The sequence below is a fragment of the Apteryx mantelli genome, chromosome 5 (genome assembly GCF_036417845.1).
Source record: "Apteryx mantelli isolate bAptMan1 chromosome 5, bAptMan1.hap1, whole genome shotgun sequence".
Classification (NCBI taxonomy): domain Eukaryota; kingdom Metazoa; phylum Chordata; class Aves; order Apterygiformes; family Apterygidae; genus Apteryx; species Apteryx mantelli.
This window is the reverse complement of record NC_089982.1, coordinates 87,732,353-87,758,269: the sequence shown is the minus strand read 5'-3', so window position 1 is coordinate 87,758,269 and position 25,917 is coordinate 87,732,353. Positions and strand designations below refer to the sequence as shown.

Here is a 25,917-nt window from a genome sequence, read left to right as displayed (position 1 = left end):
CGCTGCCCCAGCGGGGAGCAGGGGAGGTGTCCTCGTAGAGAGGGATTTTGTCATTGCCAGAGACCCAGTTTGGCAGCGGAAGGGAAAGAGATGCTTCCCTCCAGGGGAGCCTGTTTTAGGCCGGGCCTGGAAAGCTAAAGGGAACAGACCGCAGGACTAAACCTTCGTGGTTGCCTGGATACAGGGGAGCTTGGCTTGTTTATGTTCACTAGGTGCGAGGAGAGCGGCTGGGGCCCAAAGGTCCTCCCGACCGAGCTGCAGGAACACGCGGGGTGAACAGCCCCCACCCGCAGCGGGAGGCAGAGCACAGCACCGGGGGCTCTGCGGGGTCACCCCGTGATACCTCGTCCGCATGCCCGTCACGTTAATTACGGCCTGTCGCTGGGGTTAACGGGAGACGGGCCGTCAGCCCAGCGCGGCTGGAGAGGAACGTGGGGACACACGAGCGGTGCGGATGTAACACGCTCACCCCTCCGAAGGCACCAGACCTGACACCGCGCAGCACCTCGTTAGGGAACTAGGGCAGCACATGGTGAGCATCAGGTGGACTGAAATCTGGTAACCGAAACACAACAAGCGTCACCCACCAGCCCTGGTGCCCCGGGGACAGGGGACGGGGCTGGCCCCCTGCCTGGCAGCCCTCCCAGGGATGGCGGACAGGGCTCGGCCCCGTGCCCCGGCGGGGCCCTGTGGCTTGCAGCCCTTGCGGGGATGGGGGACAGGGCTCGGCCCCACCAGGGCCACACACGGCCATGGCCTCCGAGCCGCAGGTCAGGTCAGGCTAGGCCTTGCCCGCGGCCCCAGGGCCAGGCCGTGACCCCGGTAACGGGCCGAGGCTCCGCGGCGCGCTAGGCCCGCGCCCGCCCGTTGCCACGCAGGCACCGCCGCGCCTAGCAACAGGAGGGGCCCGTGCTGCGCGCTGATTGGTGGACTGGGCGGGGGGGGTGGGGCTGACCGGCCGCGCCCCGGTGGGCGGGCACGAGCCGCTGAAGGGGCGGTACGGCGCCCGCGGGGGGGGCGTGGCCTCCGCGCGGCGGGGGCCGCCCGGCGCCGCTGATTGGCGGCGGCGGGCGGGGCCACGTGACCGCCGCCCGCGGTCACCTGACGTCTCCCGAGGCAGAGCCCCGAGGTGGCGGCGGTGCGCGCAGGTGAGCCGCGGGCCGGGCCGCGCCGCGGCCGGAACCGGAACCGGAACCGGAACCGGAACCGGATCCGGGGCCCGAACCAGAGCCGCGGCTCGGGCCGGGCCGGGCTGGGCTGAGTCCGGGCCCCTGGTTCTGTCCGGTCCATCCCGGTGTCCCCGTGCCCAGCCGGTGCGGTGCGGTGCGGTGCGGTGCGGTTCGGTCCGGTGCGGTCCGCCAGGGCTGTCCCGTGCTCCTCGGGCCGGCGCCCAAGCTGTCCGTGTCCGGCTGTTCCATTCAAGGTGCCTCTGCCCGGTCCGGTTCCCCCTCTGCCCCGCTCGCGGTGCCCCAGTCTTGCCCCCTCCCTGTCCCGGTTTCCCCACGGTCCGGTCCGGTTCTCTCTGGTCCGGTTCGATCTGCGCCCGCCTGTCCCGGCTGCCCCACAGCCTGGCCTCGCCCCCCCCGTCTGTCTCCCTCTGCCGCAGCCCAGACCCTGCTGCCCATGCGAGTGCCCCGGCAGGTCCCCCCTGCCCCGAGGGTGCTGCCGGGCGCAGGGAGCCGGCACCGGGCTCTTGCCGGGGCACCGGCGAGGGTGGGTCTGCGCCAGGCTGGCCCGGTTCTGCGCCGGGTCTCCTGGGACCTGCAGCGGCCCTAGCCCCCCTCTTGCCTGTCCCTTGCAGCACCCGGCCACCCGCAGCGCCCTGCCATGGCCGGCAGCGGGGCCCCCGGCTCCCCGCCCCGGCAGAACGGCCCTGGCTCCGTGCTGGATGAGGACGAGGAGGAGGACGACCCGGCTCTGGGCTGCGACAGTGATCTGGAGGTGAACCCCTACGATGGGCTGCCCTTCTCTTCCCGCTACTACGAGCTCCTGCGGCAGCGCCGCGACCTGCCCGTCTGGACCACCAAGTACAGCTTCATGGAGCACCTGGAGGGCAACAGTGGCATCGTCCTGGTGTCCGGGGCTCCTGGCACGGGCAAGAGCACGCAGGTGAGGAGGGGGCTGTGCCAGGGCAGCCGGGAGCGCCCGGCCCCACCGGCACAGCGTGAGGTTGGGGAGGGCCAGGCTGCTGTCTGGGAGCCCGGCACAGGGCTGTGGTACCGACTGCTCCGTGGACAGTCCCTTCCTGCGCCCTCGTGGCAGCTAAGAGTCATTCCTGCTCCGAATAGCTCTGATGTTGCTGTCAGCAGCTGCTCTGTCCTGCCCGGAGGCAGCTGCCTTCCCTGTGGGTCCTGTGTGCGGATCTGACCTGCCAGCTGTGCTGTGGGAGAACCACAGCCCACGTGGCATGGAGAAAACCGGACCCTATCCCCGGCAGAGCGGGCTGGCTGCGCTCGCTCCCCGGCGCGCCAGGGCCGGCCCTGCGGGGTGGCGTCAGTCAGTGTTTACTGCGCGGCTGGCAGGCATTCAGGGCTGTGCTGAAACCGGGAGATCCGAGCCCGGATGGGGCTGCGGGAGGGAGGCAGGAGCACGGAGATCCTGGCACCCCTGGGTAGCCTGCGGGGCGGGCAGAGGAGCTGACTGCCGGGGCTGCGGCCCGGGATGGCTCCCAGCTCTGCGGCGCAGCACCCGGGAGGGCGCGAGCCCGGAAGACAGGCAGGGTCGCGCGGAGCCAGCCAAGCCAGCCAGCCTGTGCCGGGAGCGGGCCGGTAGGAGTGAGCTGGGCCAGGTGCTCCAGGCCTTGGCGCGGGAGCGGGGAAGGCGGCGCTGCCGTTTCCGCTCTGGGAGCTGCACGGAGGCATGCGGGCAGAGGGAGCGGTCCTGCCCCGGCACCGCGTGTCCGGGGCGGCGGCGGCAGGCTAGGGCAGCCAGGCTGGACAGTGCCAAGCAGGTGGCAGGCGCGGGGTGCCAGGATCCCGCCTGCCCCAGCACGTGTGTCCAGGGACGCTGACCTCCTCTGACAGTGCTGGCACGGCACCTGGAGACATCGTCACGCAGACTTTGACCGGGGGAGGGTTCACCTGGAAGCTGCTGGGGTAGCTGTGGGCCTCAGCAGGGCCGTATGCGATTTGGAGCAAAGCTTGGCAGCTCGGAGGCCCTGTGGGATTATCAGGGTGTTGCCAGCGGGGCTCTGGGCCACTTGCCCAAAACACCTCCCTTGGGTGTAACCAGGCCGCAGCAGCTGGCCCGGGGATTCAGCTCCGAGCACAGCCCTGTCCGTGCGGTCCCTTCTGGGGGAAGAAGGACCCTGAGCGCGGCTTGTGCAGGCCTTGGCCTCCTCTGGCCCCAGAGCGGGGCTTTCTTAGGTGCGGGTGCCCTGCGTGAAGTCCCTGCAGGACTCTGGAAAGACCGTGCCCTGAGCAGGCAAGCAGACCTGGCCTGACTCACAGGACTGCACGAAGCATCCGACCCTGTGTGGTGGTGCGACAACACCCCTCTAATTTGACGTTTCTACCCAAAGAGGGAAGAAGCGACGCATGAGCCGGGTCCCTTCGCCGTTTTCGTGGCAGAGGGCTGCCTGCGCTCTGTGCTGGCACCCTCACCGATCCTTGCGGGCGGAGCGGAGGCAGCGGGGAGAGCCCAGAGCTGTGCACGGAGATACGTCCGAGCAGGGCTGATTCATGGGGACTTGCAGGGCCAGGCGGAGGAGCAGACTGCAAGCCCACCCGTGGCTACTGCCGGCGCCTGGTAGCATGCAGTCCCGGACGCGAGGCTGACGGCGCGAGCTCTCGCGCAGCCGAGAGCTCTCCGAGGGCAGGTCTTCGAGCAGGTCTTTGCCTCCCGGGCCTGTCTGTGCCTCCGGGTGCTGTACAGACACTGGGGAGCAGCAGGACCGCTTGTGCACCGGTGATGCATGGGGCACTGAGCAAGTGGGTGAGGTGGGCTGGGGTGTTGCAAGCAGAGTTAAATGGCAAATTCTGGTCTCCAGTGCCTGAGGAGCATCCGCGTGATCCCAGGAGCCTGTCCCGCGCTACCTGGCTGGATGCTCGGGACGCAGCTGTCACCTTGACGCTGCTTTCCTGCCTCACACCTTGGGGCTTCCGAGGTGGTCAGCGAGCCCTGTGGGCCCGCAGGGGGGGGCTCGAGCCCCTGCCACAGGCTCGTGGCTGCTGCAGGGTCCCGTGGACTTCGCCAGCGGCCGCTCACCTGCCCCCTTTGCCGTGGGTAGCAGCCACCTTCCTGACCTGGGGCCTGCTCAGGCCTTCCCTGCAGAGACGGCAGGTGACGGGAGAGGGACCAAAGAGGAGCAAGGGGCCAGTTCTCCTAATGAAGGCATGAACGTGCAGTTAGGGGGTGTATCCCGCAATCCCAAACCCCGAGTGTGGCGGACTGGAAAGGTGCGGAGAAGGGCAGCGGGGACTGGTCAGAGGAGGAGCGGCCTCTCTGCAAGGGAAGGACTGACAGACCAAGACTTTGATGTGGACAAGAAGTTATGTCCCTTGTAACTTCTCTGCCCGCAGAATGACGTGGCAGGGTGGAGATGCACAGGGCAGTCGTCCCGGGCCCTTACCACGAGAGCCGGGGGCCACGGTGTCTCATAGGGATGAGACTGTGGAGCTCCCTGCACAGGATGCTGTGGGCTGAGAAATAACGGTAACTTGGGAAGTCAAGTCCCTGAGGAGCTACTGAATGCTTCTTTATAACCTCTGGCTCAGGAAGTCCTACAGACACGTTTCTGGGAGGTTTGGCTCGGAGGAGGATCTCTCTGCGCTTGCCCTGTTCCTCTGCCAGAGCCGTGGGCGGTCCGGGACCGGCAGGGCTCCTGTCTCGCCCGTCCGGGCAACGGTCCTCGGGCTGCTGGAGCCCGGGACCTTGCCGCCGGCTGCGGCGGCCGGTTGGGAAGGTTGGCGGACGGCACCGTCTCGCCCAGCTCCTGCTGTGGTGGCGTTTGGAGCTGGGATCCCAGGAAACTCGCAGATGCTCCTTGCTCGGATGTGTGGAGCTGCCACCCCCTCCAGACCGTCTGGCCTCCGCGCTGCCCCGCATGGGGGTGGCGATGTCCAGGCTCCCCTTCCCTTCCCTTCCCGGGGCTGCAGCGCTTTCTTGTCGCCGTGTGTTCGAGGCGGCTCAGCGTGGTCTTTCCCTGGCGTCTCTCGCTGCCCCACGCAGAGCCCCGGGAGCGCTCGGGGGACCCCGCGAGGGGGCCGTGGCGTCGCGCTGTGCAAAGCTTGGCCGTGCTGCAGGGCGTCCCTGAGCGCCAGCGACAGGGAGGGGAACGCCCCGCGCTCCTGGCCAGCGCGGCGGTGCCTCCAGGCCCCGGACGGACGCTTCTTCCTTGCAGATCCCGCAGTGGTGTGCGGAGTACGCCCTCTCCCTGCAGTTTGCGCACGGCCTGGTGGCCTGCACCCAGCCCCACAGCCTGGCCGCCCTCAGCCTCTCGCTTCGCGTGGCGGACGAGATGGACCTTAACCTGGGCCACGAGGTCGGCTACTGCGTCCCGCACGAGGACTGCTGCACCGCGGAGACCATCCTGAGGTGAGGGGCACGGCGCAGCCGGCAGCGGAGCCCGCGCTCGCCCGCCTTCGCCCGCTGGCCAGGCCCCTGCCGGGCGGCGCGGTGCTGGGAGCGCCGGTCGCGCTGCGCTGTAATCCCGCTGCGCTCCCCGGCTGCGGCGTAATCCCTTAATCCGTCCTGGCCGGGCTGGGGGAGCGATGAACTCGGCTGCCTGCTCCCTGTCAGGGTGAGTGTTGCTTCCTGAGCTCTGATGGGAGCGGGGAGGGGGCGAGCGGCCGCCTGGGGACATCGGGTGGTGGGTTTCCATCCCGCGCTGCTTCCCCCACGGCCTGACGGGGCCGGGGCTGCGGCAGGTACTGCTCTGACGAGATGCTGCTGCGGGAGATGACGTCGGACCCGCTGCTGCGCCAGTACGGCGTCATCGTGCTGGACGAGGCGCAGGAGCGCACGGTGCCGACGGACGTGCTGCTGGGGCTGCTGAAGGACGTGCTGCGCCAGCGCCCCGAGCTCAAGGTGGTGGTGGTGACCTCGCCGTGCCTGGAGGAGCGACTGCGTGCCTTCTGCGGGGACCCGCCCGTGGTGCGGGTGCCGGAGCCCGGCCCCCCGCCGCGGCTGCTCTACAGGGAGCCGCAGGCCCGCGGCCACGTGGCGGCCGCCTGCCAGGCCGTGCTGGACGTTCACCGGCGGCAGGAGCCCGGCCACGTGCTGCTCTTCCTGGCCAGCGAGCAGGTGGGCAGCTCGGGGACGTCACCGTGCCGCGAGCGCGGGGAGAGGGAAAGGCGCTGGGGGCGGGGAAGGGGGAAGGAGAGGTCTGGCTGGGGATCCCTTTCTGCGGGCGCGGAGGGAAGCGCTGAGAAAGGCTGGGGGCCGCTCTGTGCTGGGGGCATTGGGGGATGAGACTGTGTGAAGCAGGACATCTCTGCCGGGAGCTGCCGCACAGTGCGGGCTCGAGGATCCCTCCGCGCGGAGCAGGCGGGAGCCGGCCGGATGGGCACGGAGCAGCGCGCCCTGGCCCCGGGGATGTGGGGCGGCTCGCCGTGGTGGCGGGACCTTACTGCTGTCCCCCCCGTCCCTCCCTGCAGGAGATCACCGAGTGCTGCGAAGCAATCAAGACCGAGGCCGTGGCCCTGAACCCGGGGCTGGGCCCGCTGCTGGTCCTACCCCTGCATCCCGGCGTGGGGCGTGCGGCCCAGAAGGTGTACGAGACGCTGGAGGAGAAGGGCCGAGAAAGGAGGGTGATCGTCACGCACTGGCTCGCGGACTCGTCCTTCTCGCTGGGGACCGTGCGCTTCGTCATTGACTCAGGGCTGGAGCTGCGCAATGTGAGCGATGCTGGCCTGTGCCGGCGGCGCGCGGACGGGGAGCCGCGCGGCTGCGAGCGGCGGGCCTGGGTCTGTCTGCTCTGGGTGCAGTCAGCGGTGCGGGGAGGGAAGCTCCCGGGGTCTCTGCCGCCGGCCTGAGCTTGGTGAGTGGAAAAAGAGAGGCTGGGGAGGGAGCGGGGGCTGCGGGTGCCTGTGCCCTCTGCTCCTCGAGGGCTCCCGCTGAGCGATGCCCCGGGCTGCAGCGTGGAGCACGCGACCCCCGCGTTGGGGCCCAGCTCGCCTCACAGCGGCGCCACGGCGGTGGGGCGCAGGAAGCTTTGGAGCCGGCGGGGGCACGGCTGCGGGTGTCCTTTCTCATGGCCTCATCCTGCAGGTTTACAACCCCCGGATCCGGGCAGAGTCCCAGGTGCTGCGGCCCATCAGCAAGAGCCAGGCAGAGTCCCGCATGCAGCGAGCCGCGGGCAGTCCCCCAGGTGAGAGCCCCGGCCCCACGCGTCCCACGGGCAGCCGAAACAGGGGCAGGAGGACGCCCTGAATGTGCCTCTCCAGGCCCGGCTGTCGTCCCACCCCATGCGGGGCCCGCGGCAGCCGCGTAGCTGCGGTCTCCCACCTTGCCCCAGACCCTAACCCTGGCTGCGCGTGGTGCCCTGTCCCTGCTGTGCTCCATCCTCCGACGGTCACAGCTCACAGCCTCTTGCCTGCAGGCACCTGCCTGCGCCTCTACTCGGAGGCCTTCTACGAGCAGCGCCTGCCCCCCAGCCCCGCGCCCCACGTGAGCGAGACCAGCCTCAGCCGCCTGGTGCTGCTGCTGAAGCGCCTGGACATCGCCGACATGGGCCAGTGCGACTTCCTCGACCGGCCAGGTAGCGCCCGCGGGGCGCAGAGGGGCCTGGCATGGGGGAGGCTTGTCGGGACCGCCGAGCGTTTCTGCCCCACACCGAGAAGCCGGAGGCTGGCAGAGCCGGCGAGGCTGGGGCGGCTGCTGCGCCTGTGGGGCCAGCGCTCTCCGCAGCCCTGGTTCTCCTCGGAGAGAGGCGGCGGGGCCCCGCGGGTGCGGGCGGAGGGTGGGCAGCGCTGCCTGCTCCTGCAGCCAGCTGATGCCCTGCCCCAGCCCCCGAGTCGCTGATGCAGGCGCTGGAGGACCTGGACTACCTGGCAGCCCTGGACGACGACGGGAACCTCTCGGAGGTGGGGATCATCATGTCGGAGTTCCCGCTGGACCCCCAGCTGGCCAAGGCGCTCATCGCCTCCTGCGAGTTCGACTGCGTTGAGGAGATGGTCAGCCTGGCTGCCATGCTCACAGGTACCGCGGGGGCCGGAGCCAGAGCCAGAGCCGGAGCCAGGCGTGCCGTGGGCACAGGGGATGGCGTGGCTCCCGGGAGCAGGCACTGGAGAGATGCGCTGACCCTTCCCTCTGCGCTGTCCCCAGTTTCCCCCTGCTTCGTGCCCCCTTCTGCGCACCTGGAGGAGGCTGTGACCGCGTGCCGACGGGCCCTGCTGCACCCGGACGGAGACCACTTCACCCTCATCAACGTGTTCAACGCCTTCCAACAGCGTGAGTGCGGGGCGGGGGCTCGGCTGCGGGTGGGACCGAGCACCCCGCGAGGCCCCCACAGCTCCCTTGCACGACCCCCGTCCCTTTCTGGAGCAAACGCTAGCGCTGTGATGGCAACAGCGTCCAGCTGCTGCAGCCTGGCTGCGAGGGGGTCCCAACCCGGGTGTGGGGGCCGCGTTCCCTGCGCTGTCCCTGTCCCCGCTGCGTTGCAGGGGACGTGGTCTGTGGGAGCTGTGGTGCCTGGTTTCACAGCCCACGAGCCCCTGGCCCAGCCAGAACACCAGCTTCGGGGTGTTTCAGAATGGTTGAGGTTGGCAGGGACCTCTGGAGATCTAGTCCGACCCCCTGCTCAAGCAGGGTCACCTGGAGCAGGTCGCCCAGGACCCTGTTCAGTCGGGTTTTGAGCATTTCCAAGGATGGAGACAGCACAACGCTGGGCAACCAGCTTCCGAGCAGGGGCCTCCGCTTCCCCAGCGCTGGCCCTGCTCGCGCTGAGCCCGCTCTGCCCGCAGACGACGCGGATGAGGGCTGGTGCCGCAAGCACGCGGTGAGCGGGGAGGCGCTGCGGCTGGCGGGCGTCGTGCGGGCCGAGCTTCTGGAAGTGATGCGGCGCATCGAGCTGCCCGTCTCGCCCCCCGCCTTCGGCACCGACAGCAACGTGCTCAACCTGCAGAGAGCTCTCATCTCCGGCTACTTCCTCAAGGTGGGCTGGGGGCCCGCGAGGGTCCCTGCCGTGCGGGGCGAGGGGGCGGCTCCTGGCAGCCCCACTCGCTCCCCCCACTTTGCCCCCAGGTGGCCCGGGACATCGACGGCTCCGGCAACTACGTGATGCTGACACACAAGCACGTGGCCCACCTGCCCCCCACCTGCTGCTACCTGCTGCGGCGGCCTCCCCGCCGCCTGCCCCCCTGGGTCCTCTACCACGAGTTCACCATCTCGCAGGACAACTGCCTCCGCGTGGTCTCGGAGATCCAGCCCCAGATGTGAGCACCCGGGGAAGGGGAAGGGCTGGATCGCGCCTGGGCTGTGCCTGCGCCTGGCTCCGGAGCTGGTGCCAGCCCAGGAGCACAGCGGAGCCAGGGGCGACGCCTGGCCCGGCGCGGGGGCTGGCGATGGGACGGCCCCGTCCGGGGGAGCAGGAAGGCTGCTCCCAGCGAGGCCTCCTTGGAGGCAGCCCCGGGCCCCGTCTTCTCCCCGCCGGGGCTGGCTGCCCCTCCGCTGACCCTCCGTCTCCCCTAGGCTGGTGGAGCTGGCGCCCCAGTACTACCTGAGCAACCTGCCGGCCAGCGAGAGCCGCGACCTGCTCACGGAGCTGCGGGAGAAGGTGGCGGTAGCAGAGGACGTGCCCGCGGTGCCTGAGCCGACGCTGGAAGAGGCGGCTGGAGGGGAGGACGAAGAGAGGGAGGTCTGCGTGGTGCAGTGAGCAGGAGCCGCCGGAGCCCTCTGCGCGGAGGGGCTGCTCGGGCCCAGCCGCGACGGCGGGGGACGCGGGAGCCCGGGGGGCAGTGCCGCTGCCAGGGCTGTCCCGTTCCCCGGGGAGGGAGGGTGGGCAGAGCCTGCAGCGACGACAGCGCTGCGCCGCAGCTGCAGCGGGGCCGCGGGGCCAGCCCCAGGGCGTCTCCCCGGGGGCAGAGCCCGGCGCGGCGGAGGGGGGGCCCCGTGCCGGCGCGTTGCGCTGGAGCTCCCTGCCGGGCTCCCTCCACCCGGGGCTGCTCCGGCGGCGGGGGCCGGGCCCTGCTGTCCGGCTCCCCGCGCCGCTCGGGGGAGCAGCTCCCCAGGGGCCGCGGGGCTGCTGCGGGTTTCGCCTGTATAAAGTTTTGTGACCTTTGCTCCCGGCCTGGAGTCGGTAATTGCAGGGCAAGGTGGTGTCCGCGCCGGCGGGGTCTGGCCGGGCTGGGGGACGTCTGCCCTCACTGCGCGTGTGCTGCTGCTCCTGGGGCTGGAGCCGGGGTCCAGCCGGGCCACCAGGGCCGGGGGGAGCAGAGCCCCATCCCGCAGGGCCAAGGGCTCCGTCGCTGCGCCGGCCCAGCCGCGCTGCCCTGCCGCTGGTGCTGCCGGGGCTCCCTCTGCTCCCGGAGCCTTGTATCCTCCGGGGCAGCGCTGGCTGCTCCCATCCCAGCTCCTCCACCCAGCCCCACGCGGGGGCTTTCTGAGCGTGGTGCATCCCCGGCCTCGCTCACCTCGCCCCTCCGGTTCTAGGTACCGCGCCTCTGCCTCCGCTCTCGCCGATGCTCCGAGGGGCAGCCCTGGCCTTTGTGCCGGGTCTTCCCCTCCGCGGTCGCTCGCCCTGTTCTGCAGAAGCGGAGGGGAAGCTGTGGCCTGTGGGGGTGGCAGGCAGCCGTCTGGATGTGCCGGAGGCTCAGCTGCTCCGGCCCGGCATGCGGCCCCCACTATGCTCGCTCCGCGCCTCCATGGGGGCTGGGGTGCACGTGGGGACGGGGATGGTTCCCTGCCCCGGCGTCGCCTCCAGCTTTGCAGCACTTGGTGCTTTCCCTCGCTGCTCCCTGCGGCAGCGTGCCAGGTGGGCCGGGGGCTCCGGGACCGTCGGCGGTTGTAGGGAGCCGCTCTGTCCCTGCCGCAGCCTGGCTGCGCTTGGCAGCTCCCGGGAAGGGCCCTGAGGCTCCGCAGCGCGGTCCTGGGGTGCCCGAGCCTCGAAGGCTGGGCAGCAAGAGGTGACGGCAGGGTTTCTCCCCCGCCCCCGGCCGAGGCGCAGCCCGAACTTCCCCCTCGCCTTCTAGGAACCCCAGAAAGTACGTGAGCCACGCAACTCATTCCTCGCTACCCCTTTCCAAGCCTGGATTTGCTGGGCTCTGGCCGGGGGCGGAAGCTGCCCGCGCTGTGGTCGCCCCCAGCCCCCTCGCCCCGTGTCGTGCCTGCCTCCGTGGCCAGGCTCCGCTGGAAGGGGCCGCTGCCCCCAGCTCGGGGGGCAGCAGGGCTCCCCCGTGGTCCTGCTCCGGCACGGCCGAGCGTGGGGGCAGCGGGGCAGGGTGCTGCCCCGGCGCCCGTCCCCATCCCCGGGGCTGGGGCCAGAGGAGGGCCGGGACCCTGCCAGGCTTCGCGGAGCCGTCGCGCAGCGGGAGCGGGGCTGCTCTTTGCAGGCACAGGGTGGAGGCAGCTGCTGTGCCTGCCCCAGATCATCCTTCCATTCCCAGCTCTGGGCTGTGTCCCATGGGAGCCGTGGCTGGGGCAGCTGCTCAGCCGTGGGAGGGAAGGGGCACAGCACCAAGTGCTGTGGGCGCCCAGCTGCTGCTGCGCCCCAGACCTCTGCACCGACCTGCGCCTTGCTGCTCCCTCCTCCAGCCTTCCTGCTGCCGCCGCGCTCCTGCCTCCCCGCGGCCCCCCGGTACAAACGCCAGCTCCCCGCCGTGCCTGCATCCCCGCGTCCCTGCCGCTTCCCCAGCCCTGTGCGGGCAGAGCTGTTCCCAGCCCCGACGCTCGTCCAGGGCTGGCTCCCGCTCCCGGGGCTTCTCTGCCGCACGGAGACGGGCTGTTCCCCGCCGTGTGCCCAGGGCTGTCCTGCACCCCAGCCTGGCCCCAGGCGCCGTGCCCCGTCGTCCCCTCCAGACCGCGCCGCTGTGCCTGCGAACACCTCCCCGGGCTGGCAGCAGGGAGAGCCGTGGTGGCCGCCTTCCCGCGCTCCGGCCCCTGTCCGGCGCGGCCGTGCCCTCCCCTGCGATGCACCGGGCTCCGTGCAGCACGCGGCGCGGTGCAAACCCTGCTGCAGGGCCTGCGGGCCCCCGTGGCCGGGGATCTGCGTGCAAGGGTGCTGAGCACCCCTCCTGGCCCTGCGGCGTCCACTCGCCCCCGTCCAGGCGGTGCCCAGGCAGGAGGGGGCAGCCCCGTTCTCACGGCCCCGGCGATGCCCATGGACGGGGCAGGCAAGGGGCCCCCGCCGCTTCCCGCGCCGGGCAGCGCCCGTGCCGAGGCTGAGGTTTGTGGGCCGGGGGCTGAAGTCAGGTCCTGGTTCGCGGCTCCTCCCCGTGAAGCTTTCTCCTCTTCTAAGAACTGTGATGCTTTGTGGGTTTGGTTTCAATTCTGGGCAGCCCCACGGGGTCCCGGCTCGGTATATAGTGGGCCAGCTCAGCACCCCCAGACCCTGCCGAGCCAGCTGGAGCAGCGCGCATCGCCGACACAGCAAGGTAGGCACGGCGGGGGGGCCGGGGCCGCCGCGAGCGCTGTCACCTTGTCCCCGGGGACCCCCAGGAGCTGCCAGGCGTGGGGCAGCCCCGGCGCAGGGATGCTGCTGCTGCTGCTGCACGCAGGGTCGCAGCCTCCAGCCGGGGAGAGGCGTCCGCTGGGCCGGGGCCGGAGGGGTTGGGACGTCCTGTCCACTGGCAGCCAGGTGCGAGGCTTCTCCACCTGCTCCCACCCAGCACCGCTCCCTTCCCCAGTGCCTGATCCCGCTGCCATCCTGGGGCTGAGGCTGCTCTGCCCTCGCCTGTCCTGCAGCCAGCATAGGCCTGGACACGGCCGGTCCCCTTCACCTGGATGTGGCCAGTTCCCTTCACCTGGTCACGGCCAATTCCCTTCACCTGGACATGGCCGGTCCCCTTTGCCTGGGACATGGCCGGTCCCCTTTGCCTGGGACATGGCCGGTTCCCTTCACCCAGACACGGCCGGTCCCCTTCACCCGGACACGGCCGGTCCCCTTCACTTCCTTCACCGTGTCGCTGCTCTTCCCATCGCAGATGCTGCCACTGGTGGGGCTGGTGCTGTGCCTCACCTCCGCCCATGCCCTGACCGCCTTCCCCCAGAAGTGTGAGTCCTGCCTGGGCCAGGCCTTGAGCGGAGGGGATGGGGATGGGGGGAGCAGCGGTGCCCCACTGCTGGGGGGCTGAGGGGTGCGGGACCCTTGAGCAGCGGGGGAGCGGGTTGTGTCCACAGCCTTCTGATGAGGGGCTCATGAGCTCAGGGACGTGAACATCCCTGCTGGGGGGGGACAAGGACGGGGGCAGAACGGGCACGGGAGTCTGGGAACTGGGCTGGGGGTGGATGTGGGGTGATGGAGCAAGTCTGGGGATGGATGTGGGGCGATGGAGCAAGGCTGGGGATGGATGTGGGGCAATGGAGCAAGGCTGGGGATGGATGCAGGGGCTGGGGACAGATGTGGGGTGATGGAGCAGGGATGGGGACAGATGTGGGTCAATGGAGCAAGGCTGGGGATGGATGCAGGGGCTGGGGATGGATGTGGGGTGACGGAGCAAGGCTGGGGATGGATGCAAGGGCTGGGGATGGATTTGGGATGACGGAGGAGTGCTGGGGACAGCGGAGAAGGGGTGGAGTAGGGATGATGCGGAGCACAGCCACATGCTGGGCTGGCAGGGAGGCTGCCCACACCAGAGCCCCAGATCTGACCCCAGCTTCTGCATCCTGCGTGCAGTTCAGGTCGGGAACCTGGATGAGGACATGGTGGTGAAATGCAACACCTCAGAGCAGCAAGTGACCTGGACGCTGAACGGGGAGCCGGAGCCCATGGCAGAGCTCGTCGCCGAGGGACGCACTCTCACCATCCTGGGCTTGGACCTGCCGGCCACTGGCAACTACAGCTGCTGGGCTGGCTCCATCCTGCTGGACGCCACCTACGTGGTGGTCAGGAGCACGTGTATGTGGGGCTGGCTGGGCGCAAGGGCACAGCCCGGCACGGTCCCGCTGTGGGAGACCAGGGGCTGAAGGAGTAGGGCTGGGGATGGATGCAGGGGCTGGGGATGGATGCGAGGTTATGGAGCAGGTCTTGGGGATGGACGTGAGGTTATGGAGCAGGTCTTGGGGATGGACATGGGGCGATGGAGCAAGGATGGGGATGGATGCAGGGGCTGGGGATGGAAGCGAGGTTATGGAGCAGGTCTTGGGGATGGATGTGGGGCGATGGAGCAAGGTTGGGGGTGGATACAGGGGTTGGGTATGGATGTGGGGTGATAGAGCAGGGATGAGGATGGATGCAGGGGTTGGGGATGGATGTGGGGTGATAGAGCAGGGCTGGGGATGGATGTGGGGCAGACCCTGAGCCCAGGCTGTGCAACCCTCCCTGGGCTGGGGGCCCTGATCTTTTACCCCCTCCCAGCCCCACCAGGCCAGGAGGAGGGCATGAACGTCTCCTGCCAGGCAGAGTCCTACCGCGGCTCCTTCCGCTGCTCCTGGAGGGCCCCGAGTTTCGCCGTCTTCCGCGCCCGCCTCACGCGCAGGTGGGTGCCTGGGTGCCCTCGCACCTGGCCCTGGCCCTGGCCGTGCGGCCGCCCGCCCTCACCCCTGCCCCTGCCCCTGCCCCGCAGCAACGGCTCCTTCGGCGACTGGGTGCACGTGGCCGGCCACCGCGGCAGGTTCAACGCCAGCTTCACCGACCCCTCGTTCTGCCCCTTCGCGGAGGAGCTGCACCCGCTGCAGCTGCACCTCGAGGGGCTCTCGGACAACTCCTTCCTCAGCTTCACCGTCCACTTCTTCATCCGCGACATCGGTGAGCCCAGACCCACGGCGGTGGGGTCCGGCGATGGGGACGTTCCCCCAGGGGGATGCTCATGGTGCCAGCCCCGTCCTGCCCAGCCCCGCGGGGTGCTCGGGGCTGGGGTGCTCGGGGCTGGTGGGGAGGGGGGTCCATCCCGTGCGGGGCAGCCCAGGGTGACATCCCCGCCACGCTGTGCCCACAGTGCAGCCCGACCCGCCGCAGGAGCTGACGGTGCGCCGGCGGGGGGACCGGCTGTACCTGTCATGGGCCCCCCCAGCCTCCTGGCCGCTTCCCAAGTCCTACTTCGCCCTGTTCTACCGGCTGCAGTACGAGCTCCTCAACGGCACACAGGTAACCCTGCGAGTTGCCCCGTGCCCTCGCCACCCTGTGCCCTCGCTGCCCCGTGCCTGCACGGCCCTGTGTCCATGCTGCCCCGCGCCTGTGTTGCCCTGTGCCCGCACAGCCCTGTGCCCCTGCTGCCCCGTGCTGCCCCTGCCATGTCCTCTCCGTGCCCTGTGTCCATGCTGCCCCGTGCTCTCGCTGCCCCATGCCCGCACCGCTCCGTGCCTGTGCTGCTCCGTGCCCACGCTGCATTGCCTCCACTCTTACTTGGGTTTATTTTTTCTCCTGTCTGACTCAGAGCTTTGTCCTTTAGTAAAGGCCACCCCAGCCGGGACCTTTCCCTCTGCACAGGGCTGTCATTTAGGAACTGTGACCTACTACACGCTCGGGGATCGCTTCCCCTCCCCGTTCCCTTGGGGGCAGGAAATTGTGGCCGCAGCCCTCACCTCTGCTTCCCTGCCAGAGCCGCTGCGTGGGGCAGCGTCCCCGCTCCCCTGCTCCATCCCCGCTCCCCTGCTCCGTCCCCGCTCCTTCCCACCCTCCCGGGAAACTCACCCCCTAGGCGGTGCCCACACGGGCGCCCGCACGCCGTGCCCGGCCCCGGCAGCCCCACCGCAGCCCTGCCTTGCAGGTGGACGAGTACCTGGAGGGCGCGGAGGAGACGAGCCTGCGGGAGGGCGCGCGGCGAGTGCGCATCAGCTGCAGCGACCCCTACGCCAGCCCCACCTGGAGCCCCTGGAGCGCCTGGCAGGACATGGAGGCGGCCCGGCAGCGGGGGCCGGCGGCGCGCTGACCCGTGCACCCGTTCCCCCTGCTCGCAGCACGCCCATCGCCCCGCTGCACCCCACGGCACCGGGGGACGCCTGGGCCAGAGCCCGCGGGCGTCTGCAGGAGCCAGGGCCGCAGCGGGGTCTTGGCAGCGCAACCCTGCAGCGGACACCGGCGCCGGCGGCTGGTAACCCCTTTTATTTTGAAGTGGGTTTTTAATCTCTCCATTAAAGAACCGAGCTTGGCTTTGCTAAGACAAAGCTGGTTGAGGCTTTGCATGTGTGAGGTGGGGGCTGCCGGGCAGCGGGGCGGCTCAGCGCCAAGGCCGGGCTCAGCCCCCTCGCCAGGCGCAGCCCGTCCCGCGCAGGCTTGCAGAGCTCCGGGCTCCCTCCCGTGGGGTCCTGCCGCGGCCCCACAGCCTGCACCAGCCCCGGGCCGGGCCAGGCAGGCCCAGAGCGATGCACGGAGCATCGCCCGCACCAGCGCTGACTGTCCACGCGCCGCGGTCCCGCCGGCCCCGGTGCGCTCCAGCCGGCCACGCTGCGGGCAGGGCTGGCGCCTGCCTGCCCTCTGCACAGGAGGCTCCAGGTGCCCGAAATAGTTGTACGTGGGGCTGCATGTCTTGGACCCCCCCCATTCCTCATCAACCCCCCCCCCCCAAAAGCCGCCCCCTTGCTGGGGGCCACCGTGGCACCCTTGCCGGGCCCCATGTGCAGCACCCCAGGCAGGGACGCGCTGCCACACATCAAGGGCACGTGTGCTGGGCCGGGGGGCAGCAGGGGCAGGGAAACACCCTGTCCCCACCACCCATGGGGCAGGGAGCCTGGGCTGCCCCTCCGACACCCTGATCCAGGATGCGCCGGACCCCAGGGCAGGATGGAGCCGTGGCCGCTGTCGGGGGAGCCGGGGCTCAGCCCTGCGCCCCATGGCCGTGGCGATGCCGCCTCCCCCCCCCTTGACATCCCTGCAGGCAGGGTGCCCAGCTGGCAGCTCCGGTCCTCAGCGAGGCAGCCCCTGCACCCCCAGGCCAGCCCCGGGCCCCAGCCCCATCACCACACACTGCCCGGCTCCGGGTAATGCCACGGGGCGTTTATTGAGGTGCTTCCACGTGGGCCGGGGCCAGGACCCCAGCCCTGCTGCTGCTCCGGAGAGGCTGGTGAGAGTGTGCGGCCCGGCGGGCGCTGCCCTCCTGGGGTGCCAGGGCCTCCCGGGGCAGGGTCTGAGGGGTCCAGGGGTCCCAGGAGTCTGGGGGTCCAGAGGGTCCAGTGGCCCCATGGCTTGGGAGTCTGGGGGTTCCAGGACGTGGGAGTCCCGGGGCTCTGGGGATCCCACAGCACAGAAGTCCAGGGCTCCCCAGGTTTGGGGTCCAGGGGGACGCAGGCGTCCAAGGTCCCACAGCATGGAGATCTGGGTGGTCCGGGGGTCCCATCACGATGGGGCTGCGGAGCCCAGGCGCAGCTCTTCCCCCTCCAGCATCTCCCTGCAAGAGACACGGCCCGGGCTGAGCCCTGCAGCCGGCCTGGCCCGGCCCGGCCCCCCCACCCGCGTACCGGTACGCGGCGATCTCCACGTCCAGGGCCATCCGGAGCCGCAGCAGCGCCGGGTACTCCCGCAGGCATCGGGCCATCTCCTGCTCGGCCTCGCCGATCTCCCGCTCCAGCTCCGCCACCCGCTCCTGTGGGCCCGGACGGTCAGTGCTGCCGGGCCCGGTCCAGCCTCGTGGGACCCAGGTGTCCGGGCCCCCTCAGCACCACCCAGACCCCTTTCCCCCGGACTCCAGGCATCCAGGCCCGCACCTCCCCATCCCAAACCCCAGCAGCTGGGCCACCCCTCCCCAAGAACCCCAGCACCCGTGCACCCCCCCCCAGGGCCATCCAGCCCCTCTTCCCCTCCAGAGCCAAGTGTCCAGGCCCCCCCCAACCCCACCTGGCTCCCCTTCCCCAGGAAAGCTGGGCACCTGGACCCCCCCCTCCCAAACCCAGGTATGCAGGGCCCCCTGCTCCACCCAGTCCCCCTTCCCCCAGGTGTCCAGCCCACCTCACCCTCCCCCAAACCCAGGTGTCCAGGTTCCCCTCGATGCAGGCCCCCTTGCCCCCCCCCCATTTCCCCTCAGCCCAGGCCTCCTGGCTCTGCTCAACCCCATCCAGCTCCCCCAACACCCTCTCCCAAATCCAGAGATCTGGGCCCCCCCACCCCCGGCCCCAGGCGTCTGGGCCCCCCCCGATCCTTGGTGTCCGGCCCCTCCGGCCCCAGGCGTCCGGCCCCCCCGGTCCCCGGTCCCCGGTCCCGATCCCCGGTGTCCGTCCCCCCCCAGCCCCAGGCGTCCGGGCGGCGGCCCCGGGCGCACCTGGCACTTGGCGAGCTCGCCGCTCCGCCGGTCGCGCAGCCCCTCCAGCTGCCGGTGCAGCGCGCCCACGGCCCCGCGCAGCGCCTCCACCTCGGCGGCGCGGGCGCGGAGCAGCCGCCGGTACCCGGCCGCCTCGGCGCGGGCGCGCAGCACCGCCTCGCCGCCCCGGCACCGGGATCGCGACCGGGGCGGGGGCCGGGACCAGCCCTCGGCCGCCAGCGCGCAGGCGGCGGCGCCGTCGTTCCGCCCCCCGGGGCCGGGGCCGGGGCCGGGGCCGGGGCCGGGGCCGGCCGCGCTCATCCCGGCGGCTCTGCGGCGGCGCCGCAGCGGCTCCCCCCGGTAAAACGGGGCCGCGTCACGGAGCCGCAGCCAATCCCGGCGCCGGGGAACAGGCACCGGCCGCCCGCCCCCTCCCGGGAGCACTGCCGGCGCCGGCAGGACCTGCCCCGGCCCGACGGGCCTGCAGGCGGGGGCAGGGTCCTGCTGGTGCCCGGAGAGGGGTCCCTCCCTTGCAGCGCCGGTTCCCCGTTCCCCGTTCCCGTTCCCGGGCCCCGCGCCCGCCGGGCCCCCGCAGGCGCCGCCAGCCCGGTGCGCCGCGGGCAGCGCCGGCAGCACCATGGACAGCGGCGGGGCGGGCGGGGGGGGGCAGGGCTGGGTGGGGGTGGGGGTTAGGGCTGAGGTCAGGGTTGGGTTAGGGCTAGGTGTTAGGGACGGGGTGGGGGGTAGAGTGCGGGTTAGGATTAGGTTTAGAGCTGGTGTGGGGATTAGGGTTCAGGTTAGAGGTCAGTGTTAGGGGTGGGGTGGGACTTAGGGCGGAGGTGGGGATTAGGGTTGGGTTAGGGGTGGGAGGGGGGTTAGGGTTAGGTTTGGGGTGGGAGTGGGGGTTAGGGGTCAGTGTTAGGGGTGCGGTGGGGGTTAGGGTTAGGTTTGGGGTTGGAATGAGGGTCAGGGTTGGGGTCAAGGTTGAGTTTGGGGTTATGGTAGGGACCGGGATTGGGATTAAGGTTACAGTTAGAGTTAGGATGGGAGTTGGAGTGGGAACTGGGGTTAGTGTTAGGGTTGGGGTTATGGTGGGGGGTGAGGTTAAGGTTGAGGTTAGGGTTAGGATTAGGCTGGGGGTTAAGGTAAGGTTTAAGGTTGCGGTTGGTGTTAGGGTTGTGGCCGTGCACTGCTGGGGACTGTGGCCTGAGCTGGCCCAGATGGGGCCCCCCATGTCTGGGCACCACGTTGCCACACCCAGGGGCACTGCCCCATCCCGGTAGCCTTGGCATGGCCGAGGCTGGCTGGAGTGGGGTCAGGACTGGGACCAGGTGGGACTAAGGGTTTCGTCCCTGCGGCTCTGGGGAGAGCAGGGCAGGAGACAGGCCTCGTTCAGCTCGGGGAGGTCCGCGCTGTGGTCCCGGCCCCACCATGGGAGACAGGGAGACACTCAGGGTGTCACTATGGGAAAGGACAGGTCACAGGCCAGAGTGGGAGAAGGTTGCTGGAACAGGGGGATTTCTGCAGCTGGAGATCCCAGCAGACACCTCTGCCTCCTCTTGGGACCAGTAAACTCCAGGTCACGCTAGGCCAAAGGTTCAGTCCTTCACCAAAACACAGGCAGCTCCAGCAGGAGGAGAAGGGAGTCCTGGGAACCGGAGGCTCACAGGGCTGGAGGCAGGCACGAGGGGAGCCGGCAGGCCATGCACACCTGCCCCGAGGTGGCCCGAAGGCCTGGTACAATCCTCCAACATGACTGGGGATCTTGTGTCCATCACCGGTGTCACTGCGGGAATGGCACATCCGGGCCCGGGGCCGCAGGGAGCTGGCAAACCAGCAGGCACAGAGACTGGGAGCACCGGGAGCCCAGGCCGGGCAGCAAACAGCTCCGTCTGTCCAGCACCTCGGAGGGGTGCAGGGGCCGTGATGACCCGGGAGAGGCTCCTCTTCCAGCCAGGGGACTTGCAGCTGGAAGCTGGAGCTGGCAAACTCCGACTCGGATAAGGCATGTGTTTGCGAGTGATGCAATCCACCACTGGAACTGGTTACCAAGGGCAGTGGGAGATTTTCCATCACTGGGAATGTGTAAATCTGGGGAGGCGGTTTCCCTGCCCGCACCAGGATCTGCCCTCCCCGGACAGGATCGGGGCTGGAGCAGCCCCACGGGGAGCCGGGCGGCCTGGCCTGGCCCGGGGATCTGCTGATGGGGATCAGGCCCTGTGCTGGGACCTGCCCGGGGAGGGGAACCACCCCCACGCGGTGCTGGCGCTGCCGCCTGCCGCCGTGGGTTGGGATTGGGAGCCCCTGGGAGAGGGGCAGCGGGAGGCAGGGAGAGGCGCCCCGGCCCCGGGCTCCCCTGCAGGATCCAGGCAGAAGAGGGGCCACCCGTGTCCGTGCGGCGCTCGAGTCAGCAGTCAGCAGAGCCTTGGAGTCCACCCGCAGGGGCTCGTCCGCCGCCCCGGGGTGCCGGCGCTGGGCACGGGGAGGGGGCTGCCGTGCAGGAGCCTTCCTGGGAAACGGCAGCCCCCTTCCTGCCGCGGGGACGGAGGTGCCGGGCTCCGACCCTGCCGGCCCCCTCCTGCCCACCACCTCCACCTGACGAGTCCGAGGCCCCCACGGGGCGCAGGGGCTGGCCGGCCCCCTCTGCTCCGCAGCGGCCTCACACCACGGAGGCCACCCCCGAGACGGACGTCACCTTATTGTCCTCGGCCCAGGGCTGCAGGTTCTGCAGGGCGTAGAGGGAGGAGTTGTGCATGCAGAGCGGGTCCTGGGGCAGCGGCTGGCTCAGGCTCTTCTGGAAGGCCTCCTGCTGCAGGTGCAGCATCAAACGGTTGGCCTGCTGGCGCTCCGCCTCGCGCTCCTCCGCCGTCTGCCTCCTGCCAGGACAAGCAGCAGCTCCAGCCTCGCGCCTGCCTCCAACGCCAGGAGACCCGTCCCGCTCCTGGCACTGCCGCGTCTCGCCCGGGGCTGCCGGCACCGGGGCAGGGCTGGGCGCGTGGGGCTGCTCTGCTCCTTGCGGACCCCGCGCAGCACATGCCGTGGGGACGGGGCGCCCTGCCCTGCTCCAGCCCAGCCTCTCCCCGGGGGGGCAGCCGTGGGGAGCGACGGACGCAGGCCGCGGGAGGGGAAGAGCCGGGGCTGGCGCCGGGCGCGAGGCGGCTGTGGGTGCCCGCCCCTCGGCTCGGCCCACGGTGCTGCCCCAGCCCCGTTACCTCCACTTGGTGCGGCGGTTCTGGAACCAGGTTTTGACCTGGGCGTCCGTCATCTTGAGGGCCTTGGCCAGGGTGGCGCGTTCGGCCGAGGCCAGGTACTTCTGGCGGTGGAAGCGCTTCTCCAGCTCGCAGATCTGCACCCGGCTGAAGGAGGTGCGCGGCTTCTTCCGCTTGGGCGGCGTGCGGTTCTGGTAGGGGTGCCCGATCCGCCGGGTCGCCGCGAAGGGCGACAGCGCAGCTGCACGCGGAGCAGAGCAGAGCGGGGCGGGCGGGTGAGGGGGCCGCGCCGGGGACCCCGGCCCGGGCGAGGGGCAGCTCCCAGCACGGCACGACTCGGCCAGGGCTGTGGGGCCAGGGCAGAGCCCCTGGCCGGGGTGCAGCGGGAGGCAGCGCAGGAACACGGATCGGGGTGCTCGGGCTGGCAGAGGGCAAAGGCAAGCTCTGCAGGGAGCCGCGAGCTCCGTGCGGCAGCAGGACGCCGGGTCGGGGGCTCCGGGCAGGGGAGAGGAGAGGAGAGGAGAGGAGAGGAGAGGAGAGGAGAGGAGAGGAGAGGAGAGGAGAGGAGAGGAGAGGAGAGGAGAGGAGAGGAGAGGAGAGGAGAGGAGAGGAGAGGAGGCACCCGGCAGCAGGGACACCCTGAGTCACCCCAAAGCTGCTCACCCAGGCCCAGGAACAGCTCAAAACGTGGTGAGTGCTTCATGCTCAGCTCACTGTTACGCCTCTGACATGTCCTTGAGCCCCGGGATCAAGGATCCCTGGGGCTGGGGTGCCTCCCACCCCAAGGGCAGCCTGGATCCGCCCGGTCCAAGGGCCGACGTGGGGCCAGCAAGGCCCCGGCAGCACAGACCTCCCCTTCCCCCAGCACGGAGCCGTCCCCCAGCCCCAGAGGGTCATTGCAGACCCTGCCAGGGCTTCTCGGGCCTCCGGGCTGGGCTCGGCCCTCCCTGGGGAGGGGGCAGGATCCCAGGAGCCATCGGGAGGCAGCTAATGTCTCCCTCCGCACGCCAGCGGCGTCTGGGCTGGCCGCCCGCCAGCTGCCCGGGTAATGCAGGGGCCAGGGGAAGGGGCTGTTCCCGGCGCGCGCAGGCAGCCTGAGCCCCGGACAGCGCGGCCGGCGTGCGGGGTCCCGTCCCCGCAGGGACCTGCTGCTGCCAGGCGGAGCCTGGCACCAAAGGCACGGGGAGCCCTTGGAGCCGGGAGCTCGGTGTGGAGCCCAGCTCCACGGAGCCATCCCCGGTGTTCTCAGCACAGCCGGCACATGGGGAGCCCAGCTCCAAGGAGCCATCCCTGGTGTTCCCAGCACAGCCAGACCATGGGGAGGCCAGCTCCACGGAGCCACCCCCAGTGTTCCCAGCACAACCAGCCCACGGGGAGCCCAGCTCCAAGGTGCCATCCCTGGTGTTCCCGTCACAACCAGCCCATGGGGAGCCCAGCTCCCAGGAGCCATCCCCAGTGCTCCCAGCATAGCCAGCCCATGGGGAGCCCAGTGCTCGGGGACCACAGCCATTGCCCAGCACCGATCGCCGGCACTGCACGAGCGGAGCTCGGCATGGCGGAAGGGAGGCCCGAAGGGTGGCAGCACCCTGTGCAAGCAGAGCTGCAGCAGGCCCCGGCCGGCACCACGCAGGCCCTGGGCGCAGCCCGGCACCCAGCATGGAGCCCTGCTGCGCGGCCAGAGCTCCCTGCCGCCCAGCACCCACGGCTCGGCCGCGCGGGGCGGGACGCCAGGCTCCCCGCCGGCGGGGGTGGAAGCGGTTGACGCAGGTGGAGCCGCGCAGTCGGGGGGAAGGACGCCCCCGCGCTCCCCTCCCCGCAGCGGGGCGGCCCCTCGCCACGAACAGATGCCGGCAGCCTGGAGACCACCCCAAGGCCAGCGGCGGAGGCGCTGAGTGATGGCCACGGCTGGGAGACCCCGTGCCGGGGAGGCGCCGCCCCATCCGCCCACCGCTGGCGCCAGGCAGGAGACGGGGACGTCACCCGCTGCTCCTGCACAGCCCCTGCGCGGGGATGGTGCTTCGTCACCACGGGGGCAGCCGGGTGGGCCGGGAGGTGAACCCGGCTCTGCTGGCGCCCAGGATGGGGCCTCCACGGGGTCCCGCACCTCCCGCTATCCGTGCCGGCAGGGCCCCACTCCCTCCCCGGGGATGCAGGCTGCGGTGCTGGGGCGGCCCCGAGCACCCGCTGCGTCCAGCGCCCCATCTGCAGCGATTGGGGCGGCCGAGCGGCTATGCGGGAGCAACGCGCTGCAGACGTGGCAGTGCCGCCATCTTGGGAAGGCGCCTCCGGCAGAGCCGAGCCGAGCCGAGCCAAGCCGAGCCGAGCCGGGCCAGGCCAGGCCTTCTCTGCACCAGCACTTTGGCCCCAGCATTCAGCACCCAGCACCCCAGCACCCCAGCACCCAAGCCCAGACACCCAGCACCTTTTCCTCTGCATGCAGCATGCAGCACCCCGGCCCCCTCTGCAAGCACAGGACGCTCCAGCCACTCCAGCTGAGCGTCCGCAGACACTCAGCACCCAGCCCCCAACGCAGCACCCAGCACCCCACAGCCTCCTCCTCGGACACCTGCACACACCAGCCTGCCGTCCCTGCCCCTGCTGCACACACCAGCCCCGGCCTCTCCCAGAGGACTGACACACACACGTATCTCTGCATCCTGCACAGCCCGGTCCCTGCAGCCCCATCTCCGCACTCTCCGCACGCCCTGGGTCTCTGCAGCCCCATCAACAACAACACCGCACCCTCCTCATGCACACATGGGTGTCCACACGACCCGCACCTGGCCCCAGTGGCACCGCATGCCCCACGCCCCTGGCCCCCCACACACGCTGCACCCGGTGCAGCCCAGTCCCTACACCCTCATCCCAGCACATATGGGTTTCTCCGCAGCCCCCGCGCCCCGTCCCCGCACACAGCCGGGTCCTGGCACCCCCGTCCCCGCACACATCGGGTGTCTGCACCCTGCACCCAGGCTCTCTGCAGCCCGGTGCCCCCAGCAGCCCCCGCCCTGCGCATGGGACAGAGAGGGGCGCTCGGTGCCCCCCGGCTCCAGAGAAGGGCCCGGCCGGTGGTGCCGAGCCCGAGCCCGACCCGAGGCCGGGCATGACGGGACCCCCCCGGTGCCGCACGGAGCGGGCCCCCGTTCCGGCCCGGCCCCTGCCCCGAGCTGCCGCGAAGCCGGATCCGGCCCCCGCCCACGCACCGGGAACCGGAGCGGGGCCGCGGGGGAGCTGTCGCTGCCGGTGCTGGCGGGCCCCGACGGCGGCCGCTTCCCGGTGTCCCGTGTGGAGGAGGCGGCGGCGGCACAGGGAGGGGCGCGGGTCGGGGCCGGCCGGGCCGTGCGGCGGCTCCAGCCCGGCCCCGAGCTCGACGGGCGCCTCCCCGCCCGCTGCCCTCCGCGGCCCCCGCCCGCGCCCCGCCGCCGCCGCCGCCGGGCGCCCCGGGAACCGGGCGGACCGCACGTCCCGCCCCGCGCGCCGGCGGCGGCGGGGCAGAGCTGCGGCGCCCGCCCGCCCGGCGGAGCCCGGCGCCTCGAACCCCGGCACGGCGCACCCGGCCCCGGTGTGCGCCCGCTCCGCCCGCCCGCCGGAGCCGGCCCCGCCGCGCCGTCGGCAGCCGTCGGGGCGGGCGGCGGCCCCGCTGCGGCGCGGCGCGGCGCGGCGCGGGCGGCGCTCACCTGAGAGCCGGTCCTTGGCGATGCGCCGCGTCGTCTCCATCCAGGGGAAGGTGAGCCCCGAGAGCCCGGGCACGGGCTGCGGCGCGGCGGGCGGCGCGGCGGGCGCGGGCCGGTGCGCCGGGACGCGGATGACCCCGGCGGGCGGCGCGGCGGGCGCGGGGGTCACGTTCACGCTCACGTTCATGCTCATGTTGAGGTTGTAGGAGCCGAGCGAGCAGGCGGGGCCGTAGCCGCCGCCGTAGAGCCCGTAGTCGGGCTCGCCCGCCGGCCGGGCCGGCCCCGCGCCGCCGCCCGGGGGCTCGGGGCCGCTGAGGATCTGGTCGATGCCGAAGCTGATGGGCTCGTGGGGCGGCGGGGCCGGGCCGCCGCCCTCCCGCGGCAGCGCCGCCGCCTCCATGGCCCCGCCGCGGCCCCGCCGCGCTCACTGCCGGCGGGGCGCGGGCATCGCGGGGCCGCCTAGGCGCGGCGGGCGGCGGCGGGCGGCCCTGCGCGGGGGCGGCTGGCAGCGGGCGCCCGCTGCGGCCCGCTCGGCAGGGGCAGGGGCAAGGGCAGGGGCAGGGGCAGGGGTAGGGGCAGGGGCAGGGGCAGGGGCATGGCCCGCGGCGGCGGCTGCTGGCGGCCGCCGGCTCCGGTGCGCGGCGCGGCGCGGCGGGGCCCCCCGGCAGCACGCGCTTTTCTGCCCCGCTCCATCTGGACCTGCCAAAATCCCGGCCGCCCGCGCGCTGATTGGCGGCCGCGCCCCGTGATGGACAGCCCCGCGCCCCC

At 71.5% G+C, this 25,917-nt stretch overlaps 3 protein-coding genes across 5 annotated transcripts; 2 read left to right on the top strand and 1 right to left on the bottom strand.

The window, feature by feature from the left end:
* The first annotated feature begins 516 nt into the window (after positions 1–516).
* DQX1 (DEAQ-box RNA dependent ATPase 1) lies at positions 517–10,221 on the top strand. 3 transcript variants are annotated; one of them, XM_067298458.1, is made up of 12 exons: positions 517–532; positions 1,802–2,109; positions 5,342–5,535; positions 5,868–6,243; positions 6,597–6,836; positions 7,210–7,309; positions 7,541–7,699; positions 7,948–8,139; positions 8,266–8,391; positions 8,904–9,094; positions 9,184–9,374; positions 9,631–10,221. In XM_067298458.1, exons 2-12 carry the CDS (start codon positions 1,828–1,830, stop codon positions 9,812–9,814), a joined length of 2,235 nt encoding a protein of 744 aa, XP_067154559.1. In that variant the 5' UTR covers positions 517–532; positions 1,802–1,827; the 3' UTR covers positions 9,815–10,221. The 3 variants fall into 3 exon arrangements, with proteins under 3 accessions (XP_067154559.1, XP_067154557.1, XP_067154558.1); XM_067298456.1 differs by lacking the exon at positions 517–532 and adding an exon at positions 1,089–1,148; XM_067298457.1 differs by lacking the exon at positions 517–532 and adding an exon at positions 1,338–1,423.
* A 2,804-nt stretch (positions 10,222–13,025) lies between these two features.
* Positions 13,026–16,020, top strand: LOC136992216 (interleukin-12 subunit beta-like). The gene is made up of 6 exons (XM_067297247.1): positions 13,026–13,149; positions 13,772–13,993; positions 14,453–14,573; positions 14,661–14,842; positions 15,033–15,181; positions 15,804–16,020. Exons 1-6 carry the CDS (start codon positions 13,080–13,082, stop codon positions 15,963–15,965), a joined length of 906 nt encoding a protein of 301 aa, XP_067153348.1. The 5' UTR covers positions 13,026–13,079; the 3' UTR covers positions 15,966–16,020.
* Positions 16,021–17,014: 994 nt separating this feature from the next.
* On the bottom strand, positions 17,015–25,549 carry TLX2 (T cell leukemia homeobox 2). The gene is made up of 5 exons (XM_067297270.1): positions 25,153–25,549; positions 21,479–21,716; positions 20,962–21,142; positions 17,491–17,615; positions 17,015–17,420 (listed from the first exon to the last, which is right to left on the bottom strand). The coding sequence occupies exons 1-5, from the start codon at positions 25,547–25,549 to the stop codon at positions 17,369–17,371; spliced, it is 993 nt and encodes a 330-aa protein (XP_067153371.1). The 3' UTR covers positions 17,015–17,368.
* Between the last annotated feature and the right edge of the window lie 368 nt (positions 25,550–25,917).